Below are 27147 nucleotides of genomic sequence, written 5' to 3'. Positions count from 1 at the left end.
TGCGGCAGCTTTTAGCATGAGTTCTTTCTTTCCATTGTGTGTGCCTTTCAAAATGAATAGATTGTAGATATTTCTTTAATGCATAGATTGTAAATATTTAACCTTGGTGTTTAGACTAGGTATGCTAGTGGTAGTGCTAGATGTCATTCCATCATTGTGTGCCATCGTTTGCCATTCTTCTCTTGCTCTTCACGTTTCACCCTTTAGTGCTTTAAAGGCGAAATAGCAACAGGATATCCACGAATGAATGAGAAACTGTGAAATAGTGTGTGTGTGTATGTGTGTGTGTGTGTGTGTGTGTGTGTGTATGTGTGTGTAAGGTTGTATTTGTCTGTATGTTCAAGTGTGTGTGTGTGTGTCTCGTCATGTATTATTCCATACTGTCCCAATAACTGCAATTGCTCCTCCATCACTAATAACAGAACACCCATGCACTGGTCTATATACCAGTTCACTTAAACCTAAACATATGTTACCGATTCACCAGTTCACTCAAACTAATATTGACAAGCTTAGAATCTTGACCTAGCCGTATCCCAGTTATGTAAAGAATACTTAAGTCAAACACTGCGTGCAAACACTTAGTTGTCATGTGCCCAGCTATGTTTGTCTTTGTCTTTGTCTTCCCCTCTTCTGCCTGCGGCTGCATGGAGCTTAGACCTCCCCTCCTGCCCCCATCTCCTAACCCCCTTCCTTCATGCATGCGCCGGACCTAAGTGCTGTTTGCCCGGCCCGAATGCTTAGGGATTTGCTTAGTAAAAGGTGGATCAGTAATGATATTCAGTAAATACAATGATAACACTGAATTTTATGATGCTTTGAGTGGCACTAATCTAGTTGCTCTGGCAAGAGGATGAATGCAATTTCCCTGTTAACAACTGTGGCAAACAGACTGTACCAGTAGGGGGCACTGTAGAGTCTGGATCAATCCCTCATTGTGCCTCACACTATTTTGGCAATGCATTTTAATGCTTGAACATTTCCATAGACACAGTTCATTTGGCAGGTCAGCATGTAGAAAGTGGTTCAGTCAACAGAGACCTAAAGTCCCCGAATGAATCCTGGTCTCAATCGTTCTTTCCTTCTCATTTTGCACAGTCCGACACGGACCTTTTGTAGAAAAAATATCTAGGTTTTATCTTCAGTTCAGGTATCAGTTCTATGAAATAAGTGCACCCATGTGAGAAGTTGCCGTGTTCCGAGACGTGTAACATACATACATGTGCTGTTATGCTTAATATGTAACACCCCCCCCCCCCCCCCTTATGTTTTTACGTTCATATAAGGCTCAGTGTAACTCTGTATTTGTGTGCGTGTGCGTGTGCGTGTGCGTGTGCGTGTGCGTGTGCGTGTGGGTGTGGGTGTGGGTGTGCGTGTGTTTGTGTCTGTGTGTCTGTGTCTGTTTGTCTGTCTCTGTGTGTGTGTTTATGTGTGTGTGTGTGTGTGTGTGTGTGTGTGTGTGTGTGTGTGAATTGTGAAAGAGCGTATCAGCTGAGGCAACATAAAACTTTCAGTCAGTCAGTTTAAGCTAGGAGGAAATTAGATTATCATCTGTATCGATTAAAGTACATCTTCTGATTGAAGGCGATTGTAATGCAGTTCAGGTTCATTGTAGCTGTCGATCTTGCCTCTGGTGTAGGTTAATGCTGATAGTCAATGTAGATGTTTTTCAGTGTCTGTGAGTGATATTCTCCCCTCCCCCCTCCCCCCCTGCCAGAACCAGTGCTACAACTTGACGTTCCCTCAAGCGCTCCCTTATGCAAAGACTGCACAGCTAGCCAAGAGCACTAAAGACCAACTTCACAAGTTCACCACAGACAGTGATAAGGGGTTAACAGCCAGCAGTCACCACCTCCTAGCTTCTTTCTCTCTGTGCCTAGTTTAACAGACGCAACTCCCAATTATTAGAAGGCAATATCTCTCTGACACTACTGTCAGCCTAAAGTGAACTAATTGGACGTGCCTCACCGAGTGACGTGTCTTCTGGGTCTCATCAGTGAGAGAGAGATTTGAGAGTGGTGGTGGTTGCTGTCGCGGTGACAAGGGGTCAGCCATCAGTCCTCCGCCAGGCTGGTTGCTGCTAGGTGCCTGCCTCCAGCCCCAAACACCCCCCCCCCCCCCCCCAGACACACAAACACACACACACACACACACACACTCACACACACACACTCACACACACACACTCACACACACACACACACTGTCCCTGGGTAGCATCATGCACAGATCATACAGTTTGCTTTCCAAATGAAAGAACATCGCATTTTGCCCCCATCACCAACAAACTGAGGCATTAAGGCATAATATCTGTGATTGAGTTGATTGACATGTGCAGCCTTTGGTTGGTGATTCTTTTCCTCTTGTATTTGTTTATTTTCGTTGATTCTGCTGTTTTTACATTTTGGATTATTTTGAAAGATTGTTCAGTTCATTGTGACACGAATTGCCTTGTCTTGCATTTGCTTTTACATGTGACATTTGTTATTCACAAATTATTACTTTGATTTCATTATTTTCTTTAGCAGGACTGATTTGAAAAAAAAAAAAACCATGGAAACAGCCACTGAATATCTCGTCCTCTACATATTTAGCAGCAGTAGTGCTAAAGGCTAAAGGCTAAAGGCTCTAATGTACTCTAAGCTGGTGTGTGGACACAGAACAGAGCGCCCTCTAATTGCATCAAGGCAATGAGGCCCTTCCCATCTAGATGTAATAGATTGGCTCTGCTAGTTTAGAGGTCACCCTTTAATGATATACTGGCATACTCTATTGATTCTGGTAAAGGCCCACCTATAGGCCTAGCCTGCGTATGAGACCCCACAGCCTTGTCTGCTCTTCTCCTTCAGTGACTCATCTGCGATCAATAGGCCTCTGGTCCATCCATTAACTGTCTGACTCTTACTCATTTTATCATCAGGACTCAATTAGCGATCACTGATTTCTCCTTCTTTCCAGTAGCTAAAGGCAAAGGTAGATCCTCTGTACCTTCCCCCATGTTTCCTGTCCGATCCCTGATGGACATCCTTGCATTGGGCTGAGCAATATTGAGTGATGTTGCTTCTTGATTTGCATGAAAGCGAGGCAGTTGCCTAGCAGTTGTGCCTTAAGCTGATATTAACTCTCTAATTCATGGTGTCGTGTATATATACACAAACACACACACACACACACACACACACGCATTGGCCTGCTGTTTCCTGTGTGTGTGCATATATATGCCTTTGAGCTCAGAAGTGTGACCTCTGTCTTTCGTTGCAACCTAACCTGTGATCCAGTTCCCCCGTTGAGCATGCTCCAGTTGCCGCTCTGCCTGCTACCGCTGCTTCGCCCAATCAACCTGCTTCTGAGCCAGAGTGCCTAGCCAATCAGGCGCCAATGCCTGATGCTACCTCAAGTCCAGAACCCGCCCCTGTAGCCCCTCCCTCAGAGAGGTAATGCCGTGATTGGATGTGTTCGCTGTCTGTCTGTCTTCCCCCGTCCGTTCCACATGTTCCAGGGTTTGTTCTGGTTTATCTGTTTGTTTGATGTATATCCTCATATTTATGTATATCCTCATATTTATATATATCCATATATATATATATATATACATATTATGTTATACATACACTTTTACACAAGTTGTAAATGTAAATTATATTTGATAAATATATGTGTACATTTGAAAAGGGGATTGCAGTTTAGTCCTGAAGAAGAATTCAGGGTAGACCTGTTGATTGCTGGAATGGTGTTAAATTGAAACTCTATTTGAAAGTCTATGCTAGTCAAACTAGCATTAGCTGCATTCTATGTGTTCTCACTATTAGATGAGTTTTTCCTGATACATTTAAATGCTTTCGCTAATAATGTGTGTAGAACAGAGAGCCTTGAATCATCAAACCAGCAACCATCAGGTTCCTCTTCATAAAACGTTTAGCTCTTTAAAAAGTCAGTGTACCAAGACCTCAAAGATCACATTTTACAAGGTAAGTTTTAGGCATTGGGAATGAAGTACATATCCACACATACAAACTAAGGCTGTTATTGCTTCACACACACACACACACACACACACACACACACACACACACACACACACACACACACACACACACACGTACACAAGTACATGTCATGCAGGAGGTGACTCAGGATGTGGGAAGAGCTGTCTTACCAAGGGCAGTAAGCACATGGAGGGACCAGTCAGATCCAGCCTCTTCATTCAGTCAACTCCATGACTCATACCTGTCATAACAGCATCATTCTCAGTCAAGCTTTAGTAGACCCCTCCGTCATATGAATTATGTAACGCTTGGGAATGATTCCATTGCTGTCAAAATACCCCCATAGGAAGCCAAGAGCAGTAACTGACATGTCCAACGAAGCCTGCCATTCATCTAATTGGTCGTAGAATCTAGGGATTCTTTTCCTATATGTGGCTTTAGAGGTGAACTACAGGAGAGTCTGGTCTTTGGCAGACTTCCTGGTTCTTGCTGCTGGTTCTGCCGGACTTATTTGGAGTTGTGCCAGCGGTGGCCGGCCTTTGGCCTCCCGGAGCTGACACACACACAGTGCTGCTGTCTGTCCCACTGCTCTCCATTTCAGCTGTTTCTCCCCGCAGGAAACAGGATCCCTCAGAGGACCTTCACTGCTCTCGCTGACGTCTGCTATGTGTGTGTGCACATGTTTGCTCCCAGGGAAGGGGAGGGGAGGGGAGGGGAGGGGACTGATTAGCCATGGACTCTATATTATAGATTAGTTCAGAGCATAACACGGTCACTCAAACACACACACACACACACACACACACACACACACACACACACACACACACACAAACACAAACGCATACACATACGCATACGCACACGCACACGCACACACATACACGCACGCACGTACACACACACACACACACACACACACACAAAGAGATCCACAGAGATAGAGACGGGATTACACAGGGTTGATCCAACATGAAAACACTGGCATTAACGCAGTAACACTTGAAGTTCAAAGGGACCCCTTACCCACTCCTTACCCTTCTCCTCATTACCCTCTGGTCTGGTCTGGTCTGGTCTGGTCTGGTCTGGTCTGGTCTGGTCTGGTCTGGTCTGGCTGTGTTAACTCTGCTCTGTCCTCTACAGCTGTCAGTCACCCCTACAGACTGAACCCGTGTCGCAGCCTGTGTCGCCCCCTCATACTCAGCCTTTGGCTCCGGGGGCCCCCTTGGCCCCTGCAGCCCCTGCAGTCCCCTCTGGGGGCCCCACCACCTGTCCCACGCTGCCTCCCATATCTCAACCGCTTTGACTGCGCAGTCTAGGTACAACCTCCCCCCCTGAACCCCAACCACCCTCACCGTCATACCCCTCCCTCCCTTCTCTTCTTACCCCAGCTACCTCTCCCTGTCCATAAGGAGGCAGTGTTCCTGTTCCTTCCTACCCACCCCCTGTTCACCCTCAATGTCTCAGTATTGTCAGGCTCTGTCAGGTTTATTGCCAAATGTTTCTCCTTGGCTAGGTTTCGTGAAAACATTGGCCAGGAGCAGAGATAGCAGAAGATGAAGTTAATGTTATTTTAAATATGTAGAGACTATTAATAGAGACCATAATGAGTTTGTTCATTTGAATCATTAGAGTGATAAATTACAGATGTTTTGAGGATATTGTTTAGAGAAGATGAAGGTTGAGAAGAGAACATTATATTGACAAGTAGAATAGGGGCAGAACCATGAGAAGAGAACATTATATTGACCAGTAGAACAGGAGCAGAACCCTCATCTCTATGTTCACGCCTGTCTCGTTAACCCCCTGTCAAGAAACCATGTTTATAAACGGCGGCCGCCGCCCACCTCAGCTCTGGAGGCGCTGTCAATCACCCCGGTGTTCCGCACCAGAAACTTGCCCAAACGAGAGCGTTCACTTCCCTCGGGGAAACCCAAGCACCTGAGGTACACAATCACTCACACACACTCTCACCTGTCCGAGCTGCTGTGTGACTGATGGAGTGATGTGCAGAGTGGCAGGGCTTGATGGGATATCGGAGCGCGGGGAGCGCAGGAAGGACCTGCGGCCACAGGGGAGGCTTCGCCGTCGCTCAGGAGCTTCTCTCCTGTGGGGTCTCAGGAACAGACCCACGACCCACGACCCACGGTGCCTCTGGTCTGACACACATGGGGAAATTGAGCTGATCTGACAGTTATAAGTAAAAAAAAAAAAAAAAGTGTAGTTTGAGTAGGAATGTTTGCCTTCTAATAGGTTTTGTCATTTCAAATAGTGGAATGGGGGGCAAAAATACAGAGAAAAGCAAGGAGTGAAACTAATAGAGTACAGTTAGAAAAGCTCCTATGGGTTTTTTTTTGGCAACACTGGTATCTTTAGACGAGATGCCGTTCCCGAAGGTTTGACTGGTCCCTCTGCTCATGCCACCTCTCTCGTTCCTTGAAGTCAATCCTCCCTTCACAGTTTTAGAGAGAGGTAATGCGTAAATGGCGCAAATGTGTCTTTTTGAGCTGTAAACTAAATGACATGACTGTACTGTGATGAGACACATCAATGCTGATGTTAATATTGACTAAATTGCCATTTTTATCAAAATTGCCATTTTATGGGTTGAAAATGGCTCAACACGCCATCTGCTGATTAAAATCATTCAAGGCCGATGCTGACATAGACTCAGAGTCAGCCATTATTTACGTCATAGAGTACACTCTCAACCCCTTCACGCCCCCCACCCCCTGTCAGCCCCCTGCCCACCTTTTAGCATTTTTCTAAATGATGAAGTGGGTTGAGCTAGCTCAGAGCTGGGGGTGAACTTACACTTTAATCATCATCAGTTCAGAACATACCCATCCTTCCTCAGAGGTACGGTCATGCAATGCTAACTTGATGCTGGAATTGCCCTCCATTTTGTCCCTGTTCCCTGTTCCCTAATTTCTCAAAATGGAGGGTTGGGGGGGGGGGGGGTACCCCAAAACACCCCGAAAAGGTTTGAGCATTGGCATGCCGTCTAGAGCGAGGCCCACTCGTGCTCCTCTCTCGTACGCAGGACGTGTCATTCATGAAATGGCTCCATTTATCTTGTGACGGGCTGCTAGTGGATAAATGGTGATGTAGTGTCCGGTAGTGACTGCTGGCCTGGTCTGGTCTGGTCTGGTCTGGTCTGAGCTAGAGCACTGCACCGTTCCCATATCCCCTCGCTCACCCACGCTCGCTCTGCACGTCACCTCTGAGATGCATGCCCACACTTCACCCAAACACTAATGGCCACCGTCATCATCCAGCCTCCAGCGTTCATTACGTTGTTCACTTAAATGTACTGGAACACTTTTTCAGAATTTAGTTTTTAGATTAATAGTTAATCGAACACCCCAAACCACTTTGTGAACGGAGTGGTTTCTAGTAAGAAATCTGATCGATGTGAAACATCCAGTTAATTTGGTAGATGTAACCAGTGTTCATAAACATGTGCTGTTCAATGTGAATTACAAGTGGACAGACTCTTCTCTGTTTTAAGAATAATATTCATAACCTTTACATTAATTACTTTTACAAATGACTTCTTCTCTGGCTTTTACAGTATAATTATTATTCTTTTCATCCCTAATCATTACTATTAATATCATTATTAATACTCTCTAAATGTCTGGAGTGTGGCATGGAATTCTCCCAGGATGCATTGTTCTTTTGCTTTGTTACTTATGTTGAATGTGTTTTTGTTGTTCACATTTGTTGTGGTATTTGTGATGATGTATGTCGCTGAAGACATACCGTTTCTCAGTGTGAAGTGTGTCTAGTTTTACATGTATGGATAAGATACATGCCTGCTGGAACAGACACGTCCCATTTAATGTTGATCAGATTCAAGCTGATTGTAAAAGCACCTTTTATCACTGATATTAATCATAGTGTTCATTATTCTGCAGTGGTTAATTTTTGTTGTGTGCATCCCCCTGAATGAATCTTCCAACTCGTCACTGTCATGTTCACCTATACTGTGCACATGTGGGTGTGTCCTGACACACAAACTGAAAGGGTGCCACACACACACACTTTTACTGTATGCTGTGTTCCACTCCTCTAAATCCACAATCCTCACTGTGCAGTGCATGTCTGCTGTGACCTCTCAGTGTGGCAGAAGTCACTGCCCACACGAAAGCATCACACTCCACATCAAACTGCAAAGATGCATCACGTCATTCGTAGCTGCAGGACAGTATGCCGAAACACAGCTATGGGTGGACATGGTAAAAAAAACAAAACCAAATAATACAGTTCCCCCTATACGACCGTTGACCTTTTGAACCCCTTTTTGTTTCCACTACATTGTAGCTACAGCCTGCAGTCTGCCTCTGGTTACAGCTCCCACATCTCAACCTCCATGTCCAGGTATTGATATGATGCGCAGCTCATCTGCTGGGACGGCACCCCAGCTGCAGTGGTGCCATCGGGGCAGTGTGTCCTTCTCTCTCCCCCCCCCCCTCCTCTTAATGCCAGAGTAACCCCTCTTACCCCCAGAGTAACCCCTCTTACCCCCAGAGTAACCCCTCTTACCCCCAGAGTAACCTTCCTGCCCCAGTCCTCCTACCCGACCTGCCTTTCCATCTGATCTACTCTTGACAAAGGATGACGCGATTGTGCTTTCTGACTGTAGCTGTTTTTAACCTCCTCCTTAAGGTCACTTTGACTCTTAACTGACATATGTGTTAAGATAATGGTATTGCTTCTTTATCCTCACAGCTACCATTCAAAAAAGAACAAAGGAACTTAAAAGAGAACTAAACAAAAGGCCCCTTGGTTCAATCAAATTGATTTCTTTAGTTTGAGAACCCTTCCGACAGTGGTACAGGCGGTAGAGAAGTCGTTTAGTAATCAGAAGGTTGTTAGTTCAATTCCCTGTCGAAGCGTCCTTGAGCAAGACACTGAACCCCTAATTGCTCCTGATGTGCAGTGTGCCATCAGTGTAAAATGTGTATACATCCTTGTAAGTCGCTTTGGATAAAAGCGTCGGCTAAATGACTAAATGTAAATCCTTCTCTCTGTCCTTCTATAATGGCTGGTATGGAGGCTCTAACTCTGTCCTCGTGATATGGCAGGCTCTGTTCCTTTCTCTGCCTCACTCTCTTCTTCTTCTCTATCTATCTGTCTATGTGGGTCTCTGCTAGTATTAAAAAAGCCACTAAACTTTGAGTTAAACTGGGTCTGGTGGAGGGGACAGCCGTGCAGGTAAGACAGCAGCATCTCATGCATCTGCTGGTGCATCAGGTCCGTCTGCTCCTAACATGGAGCCGGTGGTGGAACTGTGGGATTAATGTTCTCCAGCAGGTGTCACTAACACATGTGTGTTGACACAGTGTGTGGACGTGTGTAATGCAAATAACATTTACTCACTTACTGTGCTGAATTTGAAGTATTTTAAGTTGCATACTATTTCAATGAGTCAGCATTTGCAGTCGTTTGTACCTTTGTTCATTTACACTCATTCATTTACATCCACTTATATGGATGTAATCTGTAGATGAGAATGTTAGTTTTTTTATGATATTTATATATTGACACCTGGTATGGAGCAGTGATGGTCTTCTATATTATTTTGCATATAACTTTATAGATAAACGTATTAGTCATCTGTCATTTTGGTTGCATTGAATTTGCATTATCAATCCTTGTGTTCTCCCACAGCCAGTACATGTCGGGTCCACCAATGCAGCCACCACAGATGCAGCTACCCCCTATGCAACATCCCCCTATGCAACATCCCCTATGCAATATCCTCCAATGCAGCATCCCCCCATGCAGCTTCCCCCAATGCAGCCACCACACATGCAACAGCAGCCCATGCAGCCACCACACATGCAGCCACCACACATGCAGCAGCCACCACACATGCAGCCACCACACATGCAGCAGCAGCCCATGCAGCCACCACACATGCAGCAGCCACCACACATGCAGCAGCCGCCCATGCAGCAAAGCTCCATTCAGATTCCTGTGGGCCCCCCACCTCAGCAGCCCAAAATGGTCAGCACTGCTACCATCGTGCCTAGCGCCTACCCCACCACTCCAGGTACAGGCGTGTGTGACTGGGTGTGTCATGAATTATCCACTGGTAGCAACAGTAGTGTAGTAACCCAATCTAAAGTCAATGTTTTTTCTGGTATGATTTCTATCCCAACCATATTCACATAGTCATGTCTCTAGCCATGGTTTGCTTATGTGGCATTTTGATGCTTTTTTCATGAGAAATATTGTTCTATATTCGCCTCTAGAGGGACTACAGTCTTCTTGTGTTCCCCTGAGGCAGTTACTACAATTACGGTGACTCTCTGACTTCTCATTCTCTCGTCTCCCCCAGCTCCTGCCCCAGCTCCTGCTCCTGCCCCTCCCCCGGCCCCCGCTGCCCCCGCCTCCCCGCCAACCGCCCGCCCTGGGTGACGGACGACAACTTCGCACAGAAGTTCGACCCCGGCAAGACCACCAGCACCAGCACCAAAGTACAGCCTCTTCCTCAGTCCGCTCCCCCTCCTCCTGCCTACATCCCAAACCCGGGCCCTGCCCCAGGCCCCGCCTGCGCCCCCTCCCCCTACATCCCCACCCCCCTCCCACCTGTGGCCCGGGGAGTGGCGCAGAGGGCCGAACGCGTCGCTGCCGGCAGCAGGACACCCATGTGTGGCGCATGCAACCAAATCATCAGGTAAACCACCCATGTGTGGCGCATGCAACCAAATCATCAGGTAAACCACATCATGTGTGGCGCATGCAACAACATCATCAGGTAAACCACCCATGTGTGGCGCATGCAACAACATCATCAGGTAAACCACATCATGTGGCGCATGCAACAACATCATCAGGTAAACCACATCATGTGGCGCATGCAACAACATCATCAGGTAAACACATCATGTGGCCATGCAACAACATCATCAGGTAAACCACATCATGTGGCGCATGCAACAACATCATCAGGTAAACCACATCATGTGGCGCATGCAACAACATCATCAGGTAAACCACATCATGTGGCGCATGCAACAACATCATCAGGTAAACCACATCATGTGGCGCATGCAACAACATCATCAGGTAAACCACATCATGTGGCCCATGCAACAACATCATCAGGTAAACCACATCATGTGGCCCATGGAGATAGAGAGGACATTGGACTGTCGCATTGCAGGCAATCTGTTGTGTGGTGCAGAGTCTGGGAAAACAGCACTGATGATGGGAAGACCCAAATTGGAAATTTCAGTGCTGGTTTGAGTGTGTGTGTGTGCCTTCCTGCTTTAGTACTTGGCTGTAGTATGCAGTTATGTAGTCAGTGTGATATGACTTACTTAGTTTGTACCTCATCATGCTATGTTTTTCACAATCTTGAGAAAGTATAATCTTAATCACGTGCAAATGATATTCAGAAGAGGAGAAAATACTTTCAACGAGTTCAGTAGATCGAGTTTGAATGTTTAGTAGATCGTTTTCATTTTGACATGTCTTGTCTTGGTCAGCCATTCAGCAAAACACGTGCTTCAGTTCACACCGACTGCGCACACAACAAGTGTGTATGTGAGAGCTGTTGCTTCATCGCTGACGTGTTTGCGTTCTCTCCTGGTGTCTTCCCCCCCTCAGAGGACCTTTCCTGGTGGCCCTGGGCCGCTCTTGGCACCCGGAGGAGTTCAACTGCCACTACTGCAACAACTCTCTGGCTGACAACAGCTTTGTGGAGGAGCAGAACAGCGTGTACTGCGAGAACTGCTACGGCGAGTACTTTGCCCCATCCTGTGCCCGCTGCAACACCAAGATCATGGGGGTGAGTGCACCGCGCACACACACACGTACAGCTGGGACCCAACACAGTGCACCCGCATGTTGTTTCGTGAGCCCGTCGTGCGGGCGAACAATCACTGTTTTTGTCGCTGTTTTGTCAACAGGAAGTGATGCATGCGCTCCGGCAGACTTGGCACACCACCTGTTTCGTGTGTGCTGCGTGCGGGAAGCCCTTTGGAAACAGCCTGTTCCACATGGAGGACGGAGAACCGTACTGTGAGAAAGGTAGGCCATGCACCCGCTGTTTCTACAGAAGGGCAGGCTCTTACACGTTGCGTGCCATTCAGGCTTGTGCCAACCTATCCCCTGTGTTCACTCTGTCAGAGACCATGGAGAGTTATTGTAGCCTTTCCTGCTAGAGCATGGCACCACTGGAGTCAGTGCTTTTTGCATATTCTAATACATGTACGCATTATTTGTGCATTATTTGAAAGCGTTTGCGTGTTTTTTGGTAAGAAATAGATATGTTTTCGTCCTCCGGGGTGTTCCATTCTCTAAATGGCTTTCTGTCTGGGTGTGCAGATTACATTTCCCTCTTCAGCACTAAGTGCCATGGCTGTGACTTCCCCGTGGAGGCCGGGGACAAGTTCATCGAGGCTCTGGGGCACACCTGGCACGACACCTGCTTCGTCTGCGCGGTAAGAATGCTACTCTGCAGCTGTAGTCTCCAGACAGAAAACTGTTTTTTTTTACATTGATTGTGAAATATTCATGATTCCAGAGGCAATCCAAACGTGCGCTCCTGTGGGAGGGTGAGACATGATCCCTAGTTTGAGATTGAGGCACAGACTGGGAGGGTGTGTGTGTGGAGGGTGTGTGTGTGGGGGGGGGTGGGGGGGGTGCTGACATTGCTCTTTAAATAGAAATGTATACCGATGACATTGAAAGTTCCCTGTGACGTAACTTTAACAAACAACACGTTTCATTTTGTCAGCGTTTACTCCCTTTGTTTAGCAAGACATGACAGACAGCCATTAAAATGGTCACTCAACGATTCAACCTCTTGTCTCTGCTCTGTGTCTTCCTCAGGTGTGCAATGTCAACTTAGAGGGCCAGCCATTCTACTCCAAGAAGGACAAGCCTCTGTGCAAGAAGCATGCTCATGCCATCAATGTGTAGATGCCCCTGTAGAGAAGAAACACAGTCATGGGCGACACTATAACGTGCCAATGATCTTATTATTATGTACTGGCAAAGCACATTTCAGAGAGAACATTAGTGTCCGTGAAAATAGAACATCACATTTGACTTAGAATGATGATTACAACGATTCTAATGTAACAGTACCATGAAAAGTATGATTGATAAATGTTAAGCCATAAGTGACCTACTGGTTAAACAATGTATTTATTTCAGAACTAATATATTATTGTGCTTCTACTGACCTGAAATCTCAAAGATCCAACTCTGTTATTTAACCTTGACATTTGATCTATTTATATCTGAATGCGAGACCAGTCTCAGTCAGTGTCCACACGAGATTCACAAACAGATTTAAGCTCCATTGCCATAATACATCTCCACAGAAGATGAAATGTTAGGAATTTGGTTTAGTCCATCCTTTTTTTTCTCAAAATGATTAACTGTAACCACAAAGCATGGAGGAGTTTGTTTGAGTATTTTAGCTTTCACTTGATCAGCTTTCTTTACTTCACATAAGAGCTGTACACTCCTGTATATATGTTTGGCCTTTATTTTTATCTCATCAGAAAGGACAGATAGACATTGGGGAACAGTTCCCTAAGCCAAATGACCTTTCCGTGAATGTTATGTGCCTTCATGTAGGACCTGAATATACATACAATTGGATTTATGCAAAAAAAAAAAATGTATCAACATAAAGGGTGAATTTCAGATCTATTAATTTCCCTCTGACACTCACGGTTTCCTTAGACAGTATGCAAGTCTTCTTACAGGTTAACCCATTTTATATATCAACATGTACTTTGTGTGAAGTGCTTATGATTGTGTATGGCTGTACATGTGTGTGTATGAGTGTGCTTGTGTAGTGTGCAAATATCAGTATTAACATGTTTGTGCCAGTAGATTAGTTTGTGTGTGTGTGCACATGCTGGTGACATATTTGTCTTTCAAGTGAAATATAACAGAGGACACTGCCTTGGTTGTTTTCATCTGACTAATGATAGATTGAATTAAACTACAAATGAACAGGAATACAAATGATGTGAAGTTATTGGCCATTATTGTTATTGTTGTGTGTAGTTTTCAGTCACAAGGGTGCAACCAAGCTGCGGACCTTAATTACGATCCGTTTATAACACTGTTTATCTGTTGTAATATCACATTGCTGTTTTTTTCCCATGTTATGAATTCAGTGATAGTTTGTACCTCTATGAACTACTCAATATTTGTAACAACTAAGTGCGAATTAACTTTCCATCGTGTTTGACCATCTTAGTATGTACTGAAATTGTGCATCAACATAGTTTACACTTGGACTTTTTAACCTTTTGCGGGGGAAAGTGAGGACTTGCTTTTGTTTTAACGGGATGAAAGAAAGGGCTATCACAAATATGATGGGTTTGGTGAGGCTGGGTTATAAAGAGTCATTTTCAAGCGATACATTTTAAAATGGATGCTCTTAAAATACATTGAAAAATTGTGTTACCCTGAAAGGGTGAGTATTGACATATTCATACGTTCAGTATTTGGCTGAATATTTTACACTGTCAGTCAATGCTATTTTTAAATGATAAAATAGTGTCACATTAGATCAGTAGGCTTCTGAAGGACCACATCCATGTGCCATGTGAATTTCAAATTTTTTATTTTTTTTTGATTTCCCATAAAAAGACGAAGGAAATGGAACTGAGATTTAGTGGTTATCCCGTCAGTGTTCTGCATCTGCACCTCCAGATAGATCTATAGATCAATATAGATCAATATAGATATTAATTCACTTCACAAACCATTCCCTGCCGTTCATCCCTGAACTCCTTTCTGCATCTCATTCATTCCATTACAGCAAGCAGGTTTTTATAAGGTGTAGACCCCCCTCACCTCAGAACACATGTGTAAACGTATTTTCCTTCTCTTTCATATCTTGGCATAGTGCCCTTGGTCGTATCAATATTTTAAGTAAAACTAGCCACTGATTTGCCCTGTACATGTGGCCTATTGTGGGTCCTTCAGGTGAGACAGCCTTACTTCTTTTGTTTTCTCTTTTGCACGGCTGTACCTGTATCTTACACAGTAGCATGAGTTTGCAAGGTGCTTTCAGTTGTGCCATTAGGACTGTTTGTGCATCAGTCTTGAGTGGTGAGGTGGAGGAGTTATTTATGAAACATATAGCCTACTAAAGAGATTTTTTTGATTGTTTTGGCATAAGGAGACAACCTCTCTTAATAATAATAATTGATTTGCTTATTTAAGATGTTTTCTAAGCGGTCTCTTAGATATTACTATGATATGGCCTTGACTTTAGGTAGTTCTGTACTTAAAATGTCTGTTGTGTTTGATATATTGGTATAGGGTTTTCATTGTTTTTTATTTGATGTAACAACAAATGCCACTCTATAATATTTTCCATTGTATGCTTTTCTGAGTTGTACAGCCAGACTTTGCTGCAAGTTTTCAAACAATCTGATATCAAAGAATGTCTCCTTAAATTACATGAATGGGTGGAAATGAAATGATCATAGCTTTGTGGATGTTTTGATGGCCTTTGCCTCCGGGTGCTAATCACTGGGAAGCTCTCAGTAACTTGGTCAAGGAGAGATGTACCAAGAAGTAGAAGAAGTAGTATTATACAGTGTTTAAACCTATTACAGCAGTTTTATGTATGTCTTAAAGGGAAAAGGAAGAAATCATGTACATCCTATTTTAAACAAAAGGAACTGAAAAGGTTGAAGACATCTTTAAACATATGTATGTTTTTTAATATATGCATGCCTATATCCTAGTGATCACCAGAATAAAAATATATTGCTTACAAATACTTCTACAATGAAATTGTGTTCACTGGAAAAGCTGCTGTACCTTTTTTGACGGTTGGAGGGCTGGTTGAAGCATGTCATTAAAATCTTAGGCTATTTCACATCTGTTTGGCCATGAGGTTTTTTTTTTCAAACTACATGTACATGTGTTCAACATAGTAATACAGTTCTGTAGGGAAATGAGGCAAGGTTGTACATTAGATCCTTAAAGAATAAAAACATATGTGCACTCTGCCTATTTGAAGTAAAAAAATTTAATTCAGACTACGACTCGACGGCCTAATACTCAGCCACCTCACTATGCACTAAAAAGTCTCAACTCGAACAGGGATTGTTCAAGTAGTCGCAGCGAGAGTCTTCTCGGATTGTTTGGCCCGGGCTGTCGCTAGGGGGTGTTACTGGTGGCTTGAGTCAATAGTAGTGCTCCGACAGCGCCTGCATTCGTCTCACTTGGACATTTGCAGTGATTGGAAGGCTGGCTCACAGAACGGAGACGGTGCGAAGCAGTCCATTTACGACAGAAGCGCATCAAAAACAGTGAACGCATTTCCAAACTGGGTGATTTGTTAAAGGCAGTTATCAGCCACGTCTGTCGGCATTCTCTACAGACTGTTTGGGGATTTTTATGTTTATTCACCGATGAGATATTGGTAAGTAAGTGCAAGTGTTCACCTACCTTCTCTGGCTTGTTAGCTAGCAAGGATAGCTTCCAAGCTAATCGAGCTAACGTAAATGCTGTGCCATCGGGGCAAAAGTTTGTTGCGCTGACTAGCCTGCTGCCGTAGGTGTTTTCATCTGAAAAAGTTCTTGCTAGTAAGTTAGCTAGGATAGTTAGCCTACGAATAAACCTGGATGATTTGGAGGTTTTGTTTTTGTTGGGTAAGCATAATATGCGTCCCAAAACGTACACAATCTTTTCGGCTGTTTTAACCTTAGCAGATATGGGTACAGTATCTTACTTTAAGGGTAAAAACCTTATTTGTCATTAGTTTGCAATGTAGTCAGCTAAGTAGCTTTTTATTGTAGCATGGGTTAGCGAGCAAAACTTCCAGTGCTCAGGTCTCAGTGTTGATGGATTGGTACTTTTGTAGCCAGCCTCACAGTTCTGTGCTGGTGGCTACATCAAAGATTTTAGCAATAGCTATCGCTAGGCAGCTAATTTCCCAAACTATTTGCTTTCATTTAAGTTTGTAGATCATCGAGGACAATGTTATTACGTCTACTTTCTTCTTAATGTGTGAATTCATAGGTGTCATGTTTAAAATTTTGATTTGCATTTGCGCATTTCAGAATAGTAACTTAATTGCGCTGGCTTAGAAACGTAATGTATCCCTTGCCAATATGAAAATAATTTGTAACAGTTCTACGAATAGAGCTAGCAGCTAGCGTTGTTTCGACTCGCGAACATTGACCATAGTCAACGAAGCTGAAATTAAAGCGATTCAATAAGATACAAGTTTTTGTTAAACTATTGTGAGATGAATGAAGCATACTCTATTATGATTTTTCCAGTTTGCATTAAACTGTTTGAGGATGATGAACGAGATCAATGCATGGCGTTAACTAACCCTTTTGGCTGCAATTGTCAAGCCTTCTACCATTTACCATGTTTTTCTATACAGTTATTTGATCTTAAACGTTGTGTTAAGTGAGAGGTGTTTGTGGTTTAGTTGTCCCCAGATTACCAGCGCCACGGATGACCACACGTGACATTTACCTTTAGATGTGTGTAAGATGTATCGAACTACAGTTTTTAGACACAAATGCTTCCAATGAAATTAGAACCATCTAATTCTGTCTTTAATTTGCCATAGTGTAGTTGAAAATTGATGTATACAGCGTTGTGAATGGCGAAAGTTCACGACTAAACGTTCTTAGTTCCTGGAGTCTTTCTCCCTCTCTTTCTTCATCCACCTTCCACGCTGCGGGCATTTTTCGGGTCTGGAACATGGGGAGGTCAAAAAACAGATGTATGCAGAGCCTGTGAAGCTGTCTGCTTGAAGGAGGGGAGGAGAGACTGGGTTGAGAGGAAAGGCATGCTCTGGGAAAAGACTGGAGTTATCTTTTTTGGGGGGAAAAAAATAATTCTAAAGGGTTGCATTATACATATGCTGAACAGCTGTGCATTCCTCCGCTTACTCAAGGCACTGCATTACTGTGTCGAAGGCACAGAGAGACAAAATATGCAAACTAGACTGTGTGGGATCACAGGCGATTGGAATGTGGAAGAGGTAGGTTAGATGTGTGTGTGTGTGTGAGAGAGAATCCAAATAAGCAGAGTGTCAACGCTACGGCTCTCTGCCGCGGCTGCTCGTTATGCGCACTGATTGCCCTGATAGGCCGGCCCTTTTGTGATTAAAGACAGGGTGATCAGGGTTCCTTTTCTCATGGGAAAAGGCTCAGTGGTAGAGTCATGATTGGAATTGCCTGGCAGTCTTTATTTTCCTCTGTTGAAAGTTACTGGGGTTATATCTTGTATTTTCCACCTAAAGGTGGCCCCCGTGGATGTGGTATAGGGGTTTGATATGAATTTCAGTTTGATGGCTGGAGGGGACGAAGGTGGTCTGAGTGTTGATATGTTAATATATCCAATGGAGAAGGTGGCTACCTGTGAGTATTGCCAGGCAGATGACTTTAGGGTTCAACTATACCAATGGATTCTCACAGATCATCATTAATCAGCCTGGAGACTGTGCAAGAAGACATCGCCATTTTCTTGCTACAAATGAAGCTGTACAATGACATTCCCGACTAACAATTAACTTCTCATTGACTGTTGCCATGATTTGTCAGTTTGGCAACAACAATGAATGATCCATATTGAAGGCATAGCCTTCCTGGCAGTAAACACCTCCCGTTTTCCATACACTGCAACCACATGTTGACCACATGCATAAAAACACTGATGCAATAATTTGAGCTGTTTTCTTTTGAAATGACTGATCTGTGTGGTTGTGGGAAGGTGTCTGTCTCTCTCCGGTCTGCTTGAGTTGCCCCGTAGCCGTCTGAGTATGTGTTTCAATCTCAGCCGCAGAGAGGTGATGGGGGAAGGGGGCGAGCAGCGGGATCAGATTGCTTTTGGAGACTCCAGTACACTCTGGCGAGGTGACAGTGGGGAGGAAGGTGGTTGTAGAGGGAGAGAGAGAGGGAGAGAGAGAGGGAGGGAGGGGGAAAGAGAGCGGGAGAGGGGCTGTGCGGATCGGATTTCACATCCCAGTGCGTTCCTCAGTCAGGCCTTCCATAAGTCAGGCCCCAAGCCCACACCCCCCCCACCCCACCCCCCCATGGCCCGGAGACAGGATGGCGGAGAAGGAGAGGAAAACATCCCCTCCCCTCCTCATACATCCACCTAGACCCCAGCCCCTCTGGAGCACATAAAACAGAGAAATACTCCAGTGGAAATGTAACCTGTAATCATGAGAATTTGTGTGTGTGTGTGTGTGTGTGTGTGTGTGTGTGTGTGTGTGTGTGTGTGTGTGTGTGTGTGTGTGTGTGTGTGTGTGTGTGTGTGTGTGTGTGTGTGTGTGTGTGAGAGAGAGAGAAAAGGGAGGGAGGGGGGGGGTTGTAAGTGAGAGTGATCTGGTGTGTTTTGTTGTCCATTTGAACTCCAAACAGCCTCATAAGTCTGGTATCAGATGGGCCGGGCCCGGGTAATGGGAGAGTGGGACTGCAGCGGGCCAGCCTGGGGCAAAGAGCCGTTATCAAGAAAGCTCTGTTCTTTAATGGTATTGATTCTGCTTTAAATACACTCACCTCTCCCAGTGAATAATTTACAATGGCAGCAGAAGGACTATTGCAGACAGAGGGACCCAGACATTGGGGAAGTGAATGATTTTTGTCCTCATTGGAGGATGTGGGTTTGGGTCTCACTATGAGGGAGTGCAGGTAGGGTGTGTGGGTTTGGGTCTATGAGGGAGTGCAGGTAGGGTGTGGGTTTGGGTCTATGAGGGAGTGCAGGTAGATTTCAGCATTGTTTTTCCTTTCTTTTTTTATTACGTTTTTTTTTTTAAAGTGTGTTGGGGAGGATCGGGTTACGCTGCTGCTGCCTGTTTGTTTTTTCAGTAGTAGTATCTCTGCTGAAGGTGGCACCTAAAGTGATAACATTCCTGAAGAACTGGAACATTTGACACCTGAAAAAACAACAGAGTGCGACTCCTTCCTGTGGCCGCTTCGCAGTCGGGGACTCTCTACATGTCAAACTACAGGAAGATTTCAGATGTTAGCTACACTTTTAGATAAAAGAATGTCTTGTTTGTGCAGTTGTTTTGTAGTGGAAGGTTTGGAAGGGCTGCGTCAGATAACCCTCTGACTAACATCTTTGTTTGCTGCTGCTGCAGTGGCCAGTATTGTTTTGGTGTGGTTTTACTCTCCTTACAGATAGGCTTGGTTATTTATCCGTGGTCAGACGATGGGCCTGGTTCGGTGGCTCGTGGTGGTGCATGTTTGATCATGTTTGCCAACATAGTAAACAGTTTAATCATGCATCCAATGAAAATACCAGAAATTCTTCAAAACTCTGTCTGGTCATGACTCACCGGTTTTAGCGCTATAGAACCGATTGCAGACAGATTGCGTACAAACGCCAGGCCGACCTCTCCGGCCACTTCCCATGCATTTCTATTTTTAAGGCCAGCTGCAGAGCCCCCCAAGAGACGTCTCAAAGCCCCCAGTTTGTCCAGATGCTGTTTCAGTGTTTAGGGTAGCAGACAGTTCTCTGACTGTAAATGATGTGTACAACTGGAGGTAGATCTGTGTGTTGTAATTAAAGGTATGTCAGCTTAATGGGCTTAATCAAAGTCTTTACAGGCACATCTCGCTACTCGGCAGCCATCTTGGTAACTCTCCTGGGCAGCTATTTCGGGCATCGGGCTCCTATCTAAACGAAGGGGGGGGGGGGGGGGTGGTCCATAACATTGTGAACAGTGGTTCTTCAGCTGCTAAAATACGGCTAAAAAGACTTTATTCTTTGTGTTGACTTGCTCACTATGCATGCACCAAGTTACGTGGCGTGGCTATTACTATGGCAACAGTGGAAAAAAACATAACGTGCAGGGGAGGCGAATCCAACGTTATCCAACAATGTGATTGGCTCTTTATAATATAGGGCAGGACTTACAAATATCCGCCATGTTGTGGATTTTACCCATTCATTTTCTCGTTATTGATTTGTCTCCCCCCTTATAACGTCTCTGGCTTAATTCACAGTCCTGTCGACTTGCAGTTCTTTAAGTACCAGTACTCCAGAGATCAAAGGCTTCTCGCTGGCTCTGGCCGCTGCTTAAATGTTCTCATATTTTGTTTTTGTGAGCTTGCCATTACTCTGCCTCAAACGACCTTCCCTCAGACAACATGCAATTTTAATTTCTGATGCAATATTAATAAACGAATGAAAAGTTTAAAAAAGGAGAAGGGACTTGCAAAGACTGGACAGGGATGCTTACAGTGCAGGCTGTAGTAACGGGTATACCACTGGGATTGATGCAGGTTACCTTTAATGTGTATGAAAGAGATGATGTGTTTATTTTCATACGGGACTAAAGTGCAGCGCTCCTTAGAGACCTTAAACAGCCTCTGTTGGTCCTTCCTGAAAGCCGTGGCACAAACTCACGCGATGGAATCTACTCGCATTCAACCGTCATTTCCTGTTAGGCCTTGAACACACATTCAGGCACACTTTTGTTGCTTACTCCAAACATTATTTCTTCTCCCTCAGTTTCCTGGTGTTGATTTTGATTAACCAAGGGGTTATCTTGCTTAGTGGTGATGTTGTTGCTTCCCTTCCCCGAGCCCCCCACTTTATTATGCAGTGCTTTATGAAGCCATTGCATACGGAGCTCTTTATTATGCAGTGCTTTATGAAGCCATTGCATACGGAGCTCTTTATTATGCAGTGCTTTATGAAGCCATTGCATACGGAGCTCTTTATTATGCAGTGCTTTATGAAGCCATTGCATACGGAGCGCTTTATTATGCAGTGCTTTATGAAGCCATTGCATACGGAGCTCTTTGTTATGCAGTGCTTTATGAAGCCATTTCATACCGAGCTCTTTGTTATGCAGTGCTTTATGAAGCCATTTCATACGGAGCTTCTGCCTTTTTTTTGTCATTTTTTTTTTTTTTTTTTTTTTCATCTAAATGTGTGTCCCATCAGCCCTGGACTCGATGGTCCCTGTGTCAGATGTCAATTCCATCGTTCAGCGTTTTGCCCACCCCTGCTCCTCCAGTGCTCCCACGGCCACAGTACTTCTGCCCCGGGGAGGTAAAAATAGCTCATGGGGGTTTGCTACCACATTGGCGCCTGTATGTAAGCATGCACTGAGCTGTACATTCACCAGCAGCACAGTGGCGTGTCCATGTTCACAGTGACATCATTGTTATTATGGCTGCTATGTTCATGTTTATGAATGTGAAACATCTGTCTCAATGTCTGCATCTCTCCTTTTAAAAATCTAGTCATCCATCTTTATTGTAGAATTCTGATGCATTGAGAGCAGGCTTTCTTTCTCAGTGCTTGGTGCAGCATGGAAACTAGTAGGCCTGGGCTATATCCTGAGTTTGCACTGAATAACGATAACTAGTAGGCCTGGGCTATATCCTGAGTTTGCACTGAATAACGATAACTAGTAGGCCTGGGCTATATCCTGAGTTTGCACTGAATAAAGATAACTAGTAGGCTATGGCATTTAACTAAATAAAGATAACTAGTGGGCTATGGCATTCAACTGAATGCTCCCATCTAGTATGGTTTATATGGTGGTCAGGTCATTTTATGGGTGTGTCCTTATCTGTTCTCTCTCAAAACCTCCCTCAACCTGATCTGGTCTTCTATAACGTAACCAATGGGCAGTAGCTGGTGAAGGGCTAACGGTGTGATATTTATATGATCAAAGCGTCAGAAGGCTTTCCACACCAAGTGGGCTGTTTTCCATGGCAGCATTGTAGTGGTTTTGACATCACAGCGTAGCCTTTACCAGTGTTTATAAAGGTGACGCTCACTGTGTTCCTTAATCTCTCTCTCTAGTGTCCAGGATTTAGTGATATAGTGGGATAATGGCCAATGTGATTGGTCGTGTGGGGACTTGTATCAAAGTACGGACCAATTGGACTACAGGCCTAATGTCCTGCAAAGTGCAGTTCATGTAAGCAGAGCGACAGCTTACAACTAGTCAGTCAGCCAGTCAGTCATGTAGCCAGTCAGCCAGTGTTGGGAGTCAATCCTTTGGTTTTGGTTCTAAGCACCCTTGACGGTCAAGCACACAACAGAAGAACTTTTACTCCAGAAAGGTTCTTTGTTCATGCCTGCCGATGAATAGTTCCATTTAATGTGGCAGTGGTGGTGAAGTAGTGGCCACAGAAAAGAACTTCTTGCCTGAGGGTCTCTGATATGGGCAAATCCCTTGACTTGTTCAAATACTTTATCTGACAGGAGAACTGATAAAGCAGCACTCTCCCATCCCCTGTCTACCTGCGCCAGGTGCCTTTGAGCACTGTGATGTCATTGTGATGTCACTGTTGATGTCACTGTTGGCGTGCGCAATGACCCATCCGTCAAGCACACCGGCCGCTTTATACTGCTGTTGTTTTGGGTAAGTGTGTAAGGTCTTTCACAGCAATGGCCCTGTACACTCAGATACTAAGCCGTACCCTAGCTAACACTGCTGTCAATAAAGGACCAGTGCATTCAGTTTCATCTCTGCTGTGGTTCAACGCAAGGTTCTATAACCGAGGAGATTTAAACACCTTGTTCTCCGAACACCTGAAGAGGAAATCTGTGACGGCGAGGTCAAAGGAAATAAATACTGCCTTTTATAAAGGACACCTGATTAGGCCTCAAACTGGGAGGACGGAGGACCTAATAGTAACTTATTTTCTTAGGGTACTAAGAAGAGCTTCTGGTTCCTGTCTCTGGTCAGGTGGTGGACCAGTTGTGAGAGGGATCTAGGCTGGAGCCAAGTCATGCTCTTCCACTTATATCTCATTCCCACTCACCCTGAAAGCCATTCATGTGTCGCTATTGTACGGTTCTGGTGTTGTGTGGGAATGGATGCCAAGCGGTAAAGTCGAACCGTTAATCTATTAGCGAATTAGTAACATTAATGATAATCCCAATGTTCCATTTGCATGAAATAATAGCTAGATATCTAGCTGATGTTACAGTCCTCAATGTAAGATGGTTCCCTAAGATGGAGAGAGCTAGGATGGTTAATAGCTAGCACAGTCTCTGTAGCAAGGTTAAACTGGCATGAGACCCTCCTAGATGGCTAGGATGGTACATATTTAGGTCAACTTGCATGTGACCTTGCATGTGACCTTGCATGTTTTTTACATCTCACGGAGGTTTGCGCTCCGTAGCGTCCCACTAAATACAGTCAAGTGGGAACACAAACACCCGTGACTGAGTGGGAATGTGTTCTCTATTTATTCCGTGTTGTTTTTGCCTGATACATTAATGGGTTTGGTGCAAGAGGCTTTACTGCAGAGGCTTTCCATGCAGGGTGGGAGCATCCCTGGTTGCCTGTGGGTCTGACAGCCTGAGCGCTGTCTGGCAGAGCTGAGGGGATCGTGGAAAAAAGGTGGCAAACTGTTTATAACATGGTCTTAGTTGGGGATCAAGATGAGCCCTGTGTTTAATAGTGAAGTGTCCCCAGTCAGAATGCTATTTAGACTGGGACTGTGTCTTAATCTGCGTCTGAGAAAAGCGACCCTCTTTGGGGTGTTTGGTCTCCTCTGTGTTGGCAGACAGAAAGATTGCATTAGCTGCACCCTCCCTGAAGTGATGGATGTGTTGTGTAGCTTGTTCCGCTGTGATTGAATGCTCTCGGGTGTCTGGTTGACCCTTTGGTCTTTTTCGATGCTTCGAACACCTCATCGGGTGGATGCAAATGGCACCTTCCCAGCCAAATGGCCGTCTACGCAGCAGGGTCATGCAACCTCCTCAGCTCTTTTTATTCCTAGTGGATGCTGTTACCCTGAACGGGATGAATTACTCCCCTCTCCCCTCTCTATTACTCCCCTCTCCCCTCTCTATTACTCCCCTCTCCTTTATTACTCCCCTCTCCTGCTTTCTCTGTCTGTCTCATTCCTTCCATTTCTCTCTCTCTCCCTTCCTCCCTCTCTCTTTCTCCCTCTCTCTGTCTCCCTCTCTTTCTCTCTCTCTTTCTCCCTCTCTCTCTCTCTCTCTCTCTCTCTATGTCTCCCTCTCTCTCCCTCTCTTTCTCTCTCTCCCTCTCTTTCTCTCTCTCTCTCTCTCTCTCTCTATCTCTCTCTCTATGTCTCCCTCTCTCTCCCTCTCTTTCTCTCTCTCCCTCTCTTTCTCTCTCTCCCTCTCTTTCTCTCTCTCTCTCTCTCTATGTCTCCCTCTCTCTCTCCCTATGTCCCTCTCTCTCTCTCTGGTTTCTCAGTTGCTTCGCTCCCCCGTCCTGGTGACAGTCTGTCTGGCCGTGGGAGCCTGCGGAGCCTGTGGCCATCTAATACCTCTCTGTGAGGAGCTGCAGGTCACCGGGGCATATATGCCCGATCCATAATGCACTCGTGTCCCAGAGTAGTGTGGCACAGTGAGAAATGATCACTTCTGTCCGCCCCGCTGTCCTGCATCAGTGGACCTGAAGTGCTACCGGCTTTTGGCTCGGTCAAATTAAACACAATCAGTGTAATGCTTTGCCATTGCAAACAGTCGCACGCTCCTGCTCTTGTAAAGAGAGTGGCATTTTCTCTGAAAGTGTCAACATCATACATTATCACAAGGCTTCCAATTGCAACTATAACATTATATTGTGATTTTAAAAAAACAATAATTCATTGTGATAAGGTGTACTATGTCAAAACATGCCTTGTCAAATATGATGACGTGTTGACTGTATGTATGTATGTATGAATGAAGTGGATCTGAAAGAGTTGATAATTTTTTCCGCGTAGTCTCTCAGTAGGTCAGAATTGCTTGTAGGACGTTGTCAATGAAGTGAACAGATACCAGTAGTTGACTTTTGCAGTGATGTGATATAAGGGCAAAGTGCAATTATACTAAAAAGTTTTATCTTTCGAACTAATAATAAAAGGAAATCACATCTTGCCTTTATATTAATTCACATTTTTGCTCAGTTATTATATCATATGTCTCCCTGACCACACTGAAATGCTCATGTTAACCGTTCCAGGCTCCCTTCTCCCGGCGGTGCTGAAGTGCCGCCCATGGTGCCTTGCTGAGCGTGACCTTGCTGAGCGTGACCTTGCTGAGCGTGACCTTGCTGAGCGTGACCTTGCTGAGCGTGACCTTGCTGTTCGTGACGGGTCAGTCATCTTCAGACCATCAGCACCCTCCATCTCAGCAGGACCTCCCACGGCCAACTGAGAACTACCCATCATGCCTCAGGAACATGGATCAACCAATCAGGTGAGAAGGCCCAGATACTGGCAAAACTCGAAGGCGGAGTTGAATACTACAGTTGCAGCTGCTACTTGTCGAGACATAGAGATTGCGATGTGGTCAGGAGGTACTGATACATTACCGGGAATTCTTTACCAGGTGGACGCCTCAGATGGTTGATGGATTGGTAAATGCAAACGAAACCCACACAGTCCTCTGCAAACTGCAGTATTGGGATTTATTGCGTTGTGTCGTACCATTGACACGGAACTTCAACTTATAGATATCTCTGTGGAAGAATGCAGATAGAACGCATTGGACAGATACAAGTCTGGCTCCAAACTTGGGCTCTGGACTTTCCTGCCCTTATCTTGTGTGTAAGATAGCTGATCTGTCCAACCAGGACCTTGCAAGGATCTCTTGTAATTTGTTGTGACAAAAACTGAATTTGATGTGGTAATTCTCAAACAGTGCAGTTTAAAATGCAGTGATTTTGAAAAGTTTTTTTTTTTTCTATCATAAATAATGCAAAAAATCCCATGACGTGGCAATATTGTGGTAATACGTGAAAGTTCTTTGAGTCCTTGAATTTTATTTGCAAGATTGCAAAATTCAGGAATGAAATGTCTTGGCTCCCAGTCACCCACCATGGGCTGACTTCTCAATTAGCTACTGTAACCATGCCAACATGAAACTGAGTGAGACTGAATTTCATCAGTTAGCTACTGTAACCTATGCCAACATGAAACTGAGTGAAACTGAGTGAGACTGAATTCCACTGACATCGGTCTCAAATGGTGTTCTGTCCGTAATGGGCCATTATAAAATGTTCCTGTTGGGTTCCAGTCCACAGGGACTTCTGTGCCTCTGAGTATGTTAGGCATGTTTACTGTGGGTGAACCTACTAGTGGTTGGCATGTTTGTGGTATTTCGGTGTGTGTGTGTGTGTGCGCGCCCGTGTGGGAGAGAGAGGGGGTGAGAATATGCTTGACTGGATGTGTGTGTGTCTGGGTTCCCGCAA

General features: G+C 44.8%; 2 protein-coding genes across 2 annotated transcripts in view; both read left to right on the top strand.

Annotated features, from left to right (window-relative positions):
- The window catches only part of ldb3a (LIM domain binding 3a), a 55510-nt gene extending 39646 nt beyond the window's left edge, over positions 1–15864 (top strand). Inside the window, 9 exon segments of the mRNA XM_031578933.1 lie at positions 8313–8369; positions 9663–9722; positions 9836–10047; positions 10336–10389; positions 10392–10674; positions 11610–11790; positions 11912–12032; positions 12330–12445; positions 12837–15864. Of these exon segments, the coding sequence (XP_031434793.1) occupies positions 8313–8369; positions 9663–9722; positions 9836–10047; positions 10336–10389; positions 10392–10674; positions 11610–11790; positions 11912–12032; positions 12330–12445; positions 12837–12926 (1174 nt within the window). The 3' untranslated portion in view covers positions 12927–15864.
- Positions 15865–16147: 283 nt separating this feature from the next.
- bmpr1aa (bone morphogenetic protein receptor, type IAa) overlaps positions 16148–27147 on the top strand; it is a 41772-nt gene continuing 30772 nt past the window's right edge. The window contains exons 1-2 of the mRNA XM_031578932.1: positions 16148–16413; positions 25918–26153. The gene's annotated coding sequence lies outside the window, so the exon portion shown is untranslated. The remainder of the gene's footprint in view (positions 16414–25917; positions 26154–27147) is intronic.

This window comes from Clupea harengus, chromosome 13 (assembly GCF_900700415.2).
Source record: "Clupea harengus chromosome 13, Ch_v2.0.2, whole genome shotgun sequence".
Lineage (NCBI taxonomy): Eukaryota > Metazoa > Chordata > Actinopteri > Clupeiformes > Clupeidae > Clupea > Clupea harengus.
This window is presented reverse-complemented; position numbering and strand designations above follow the sequence as displayed.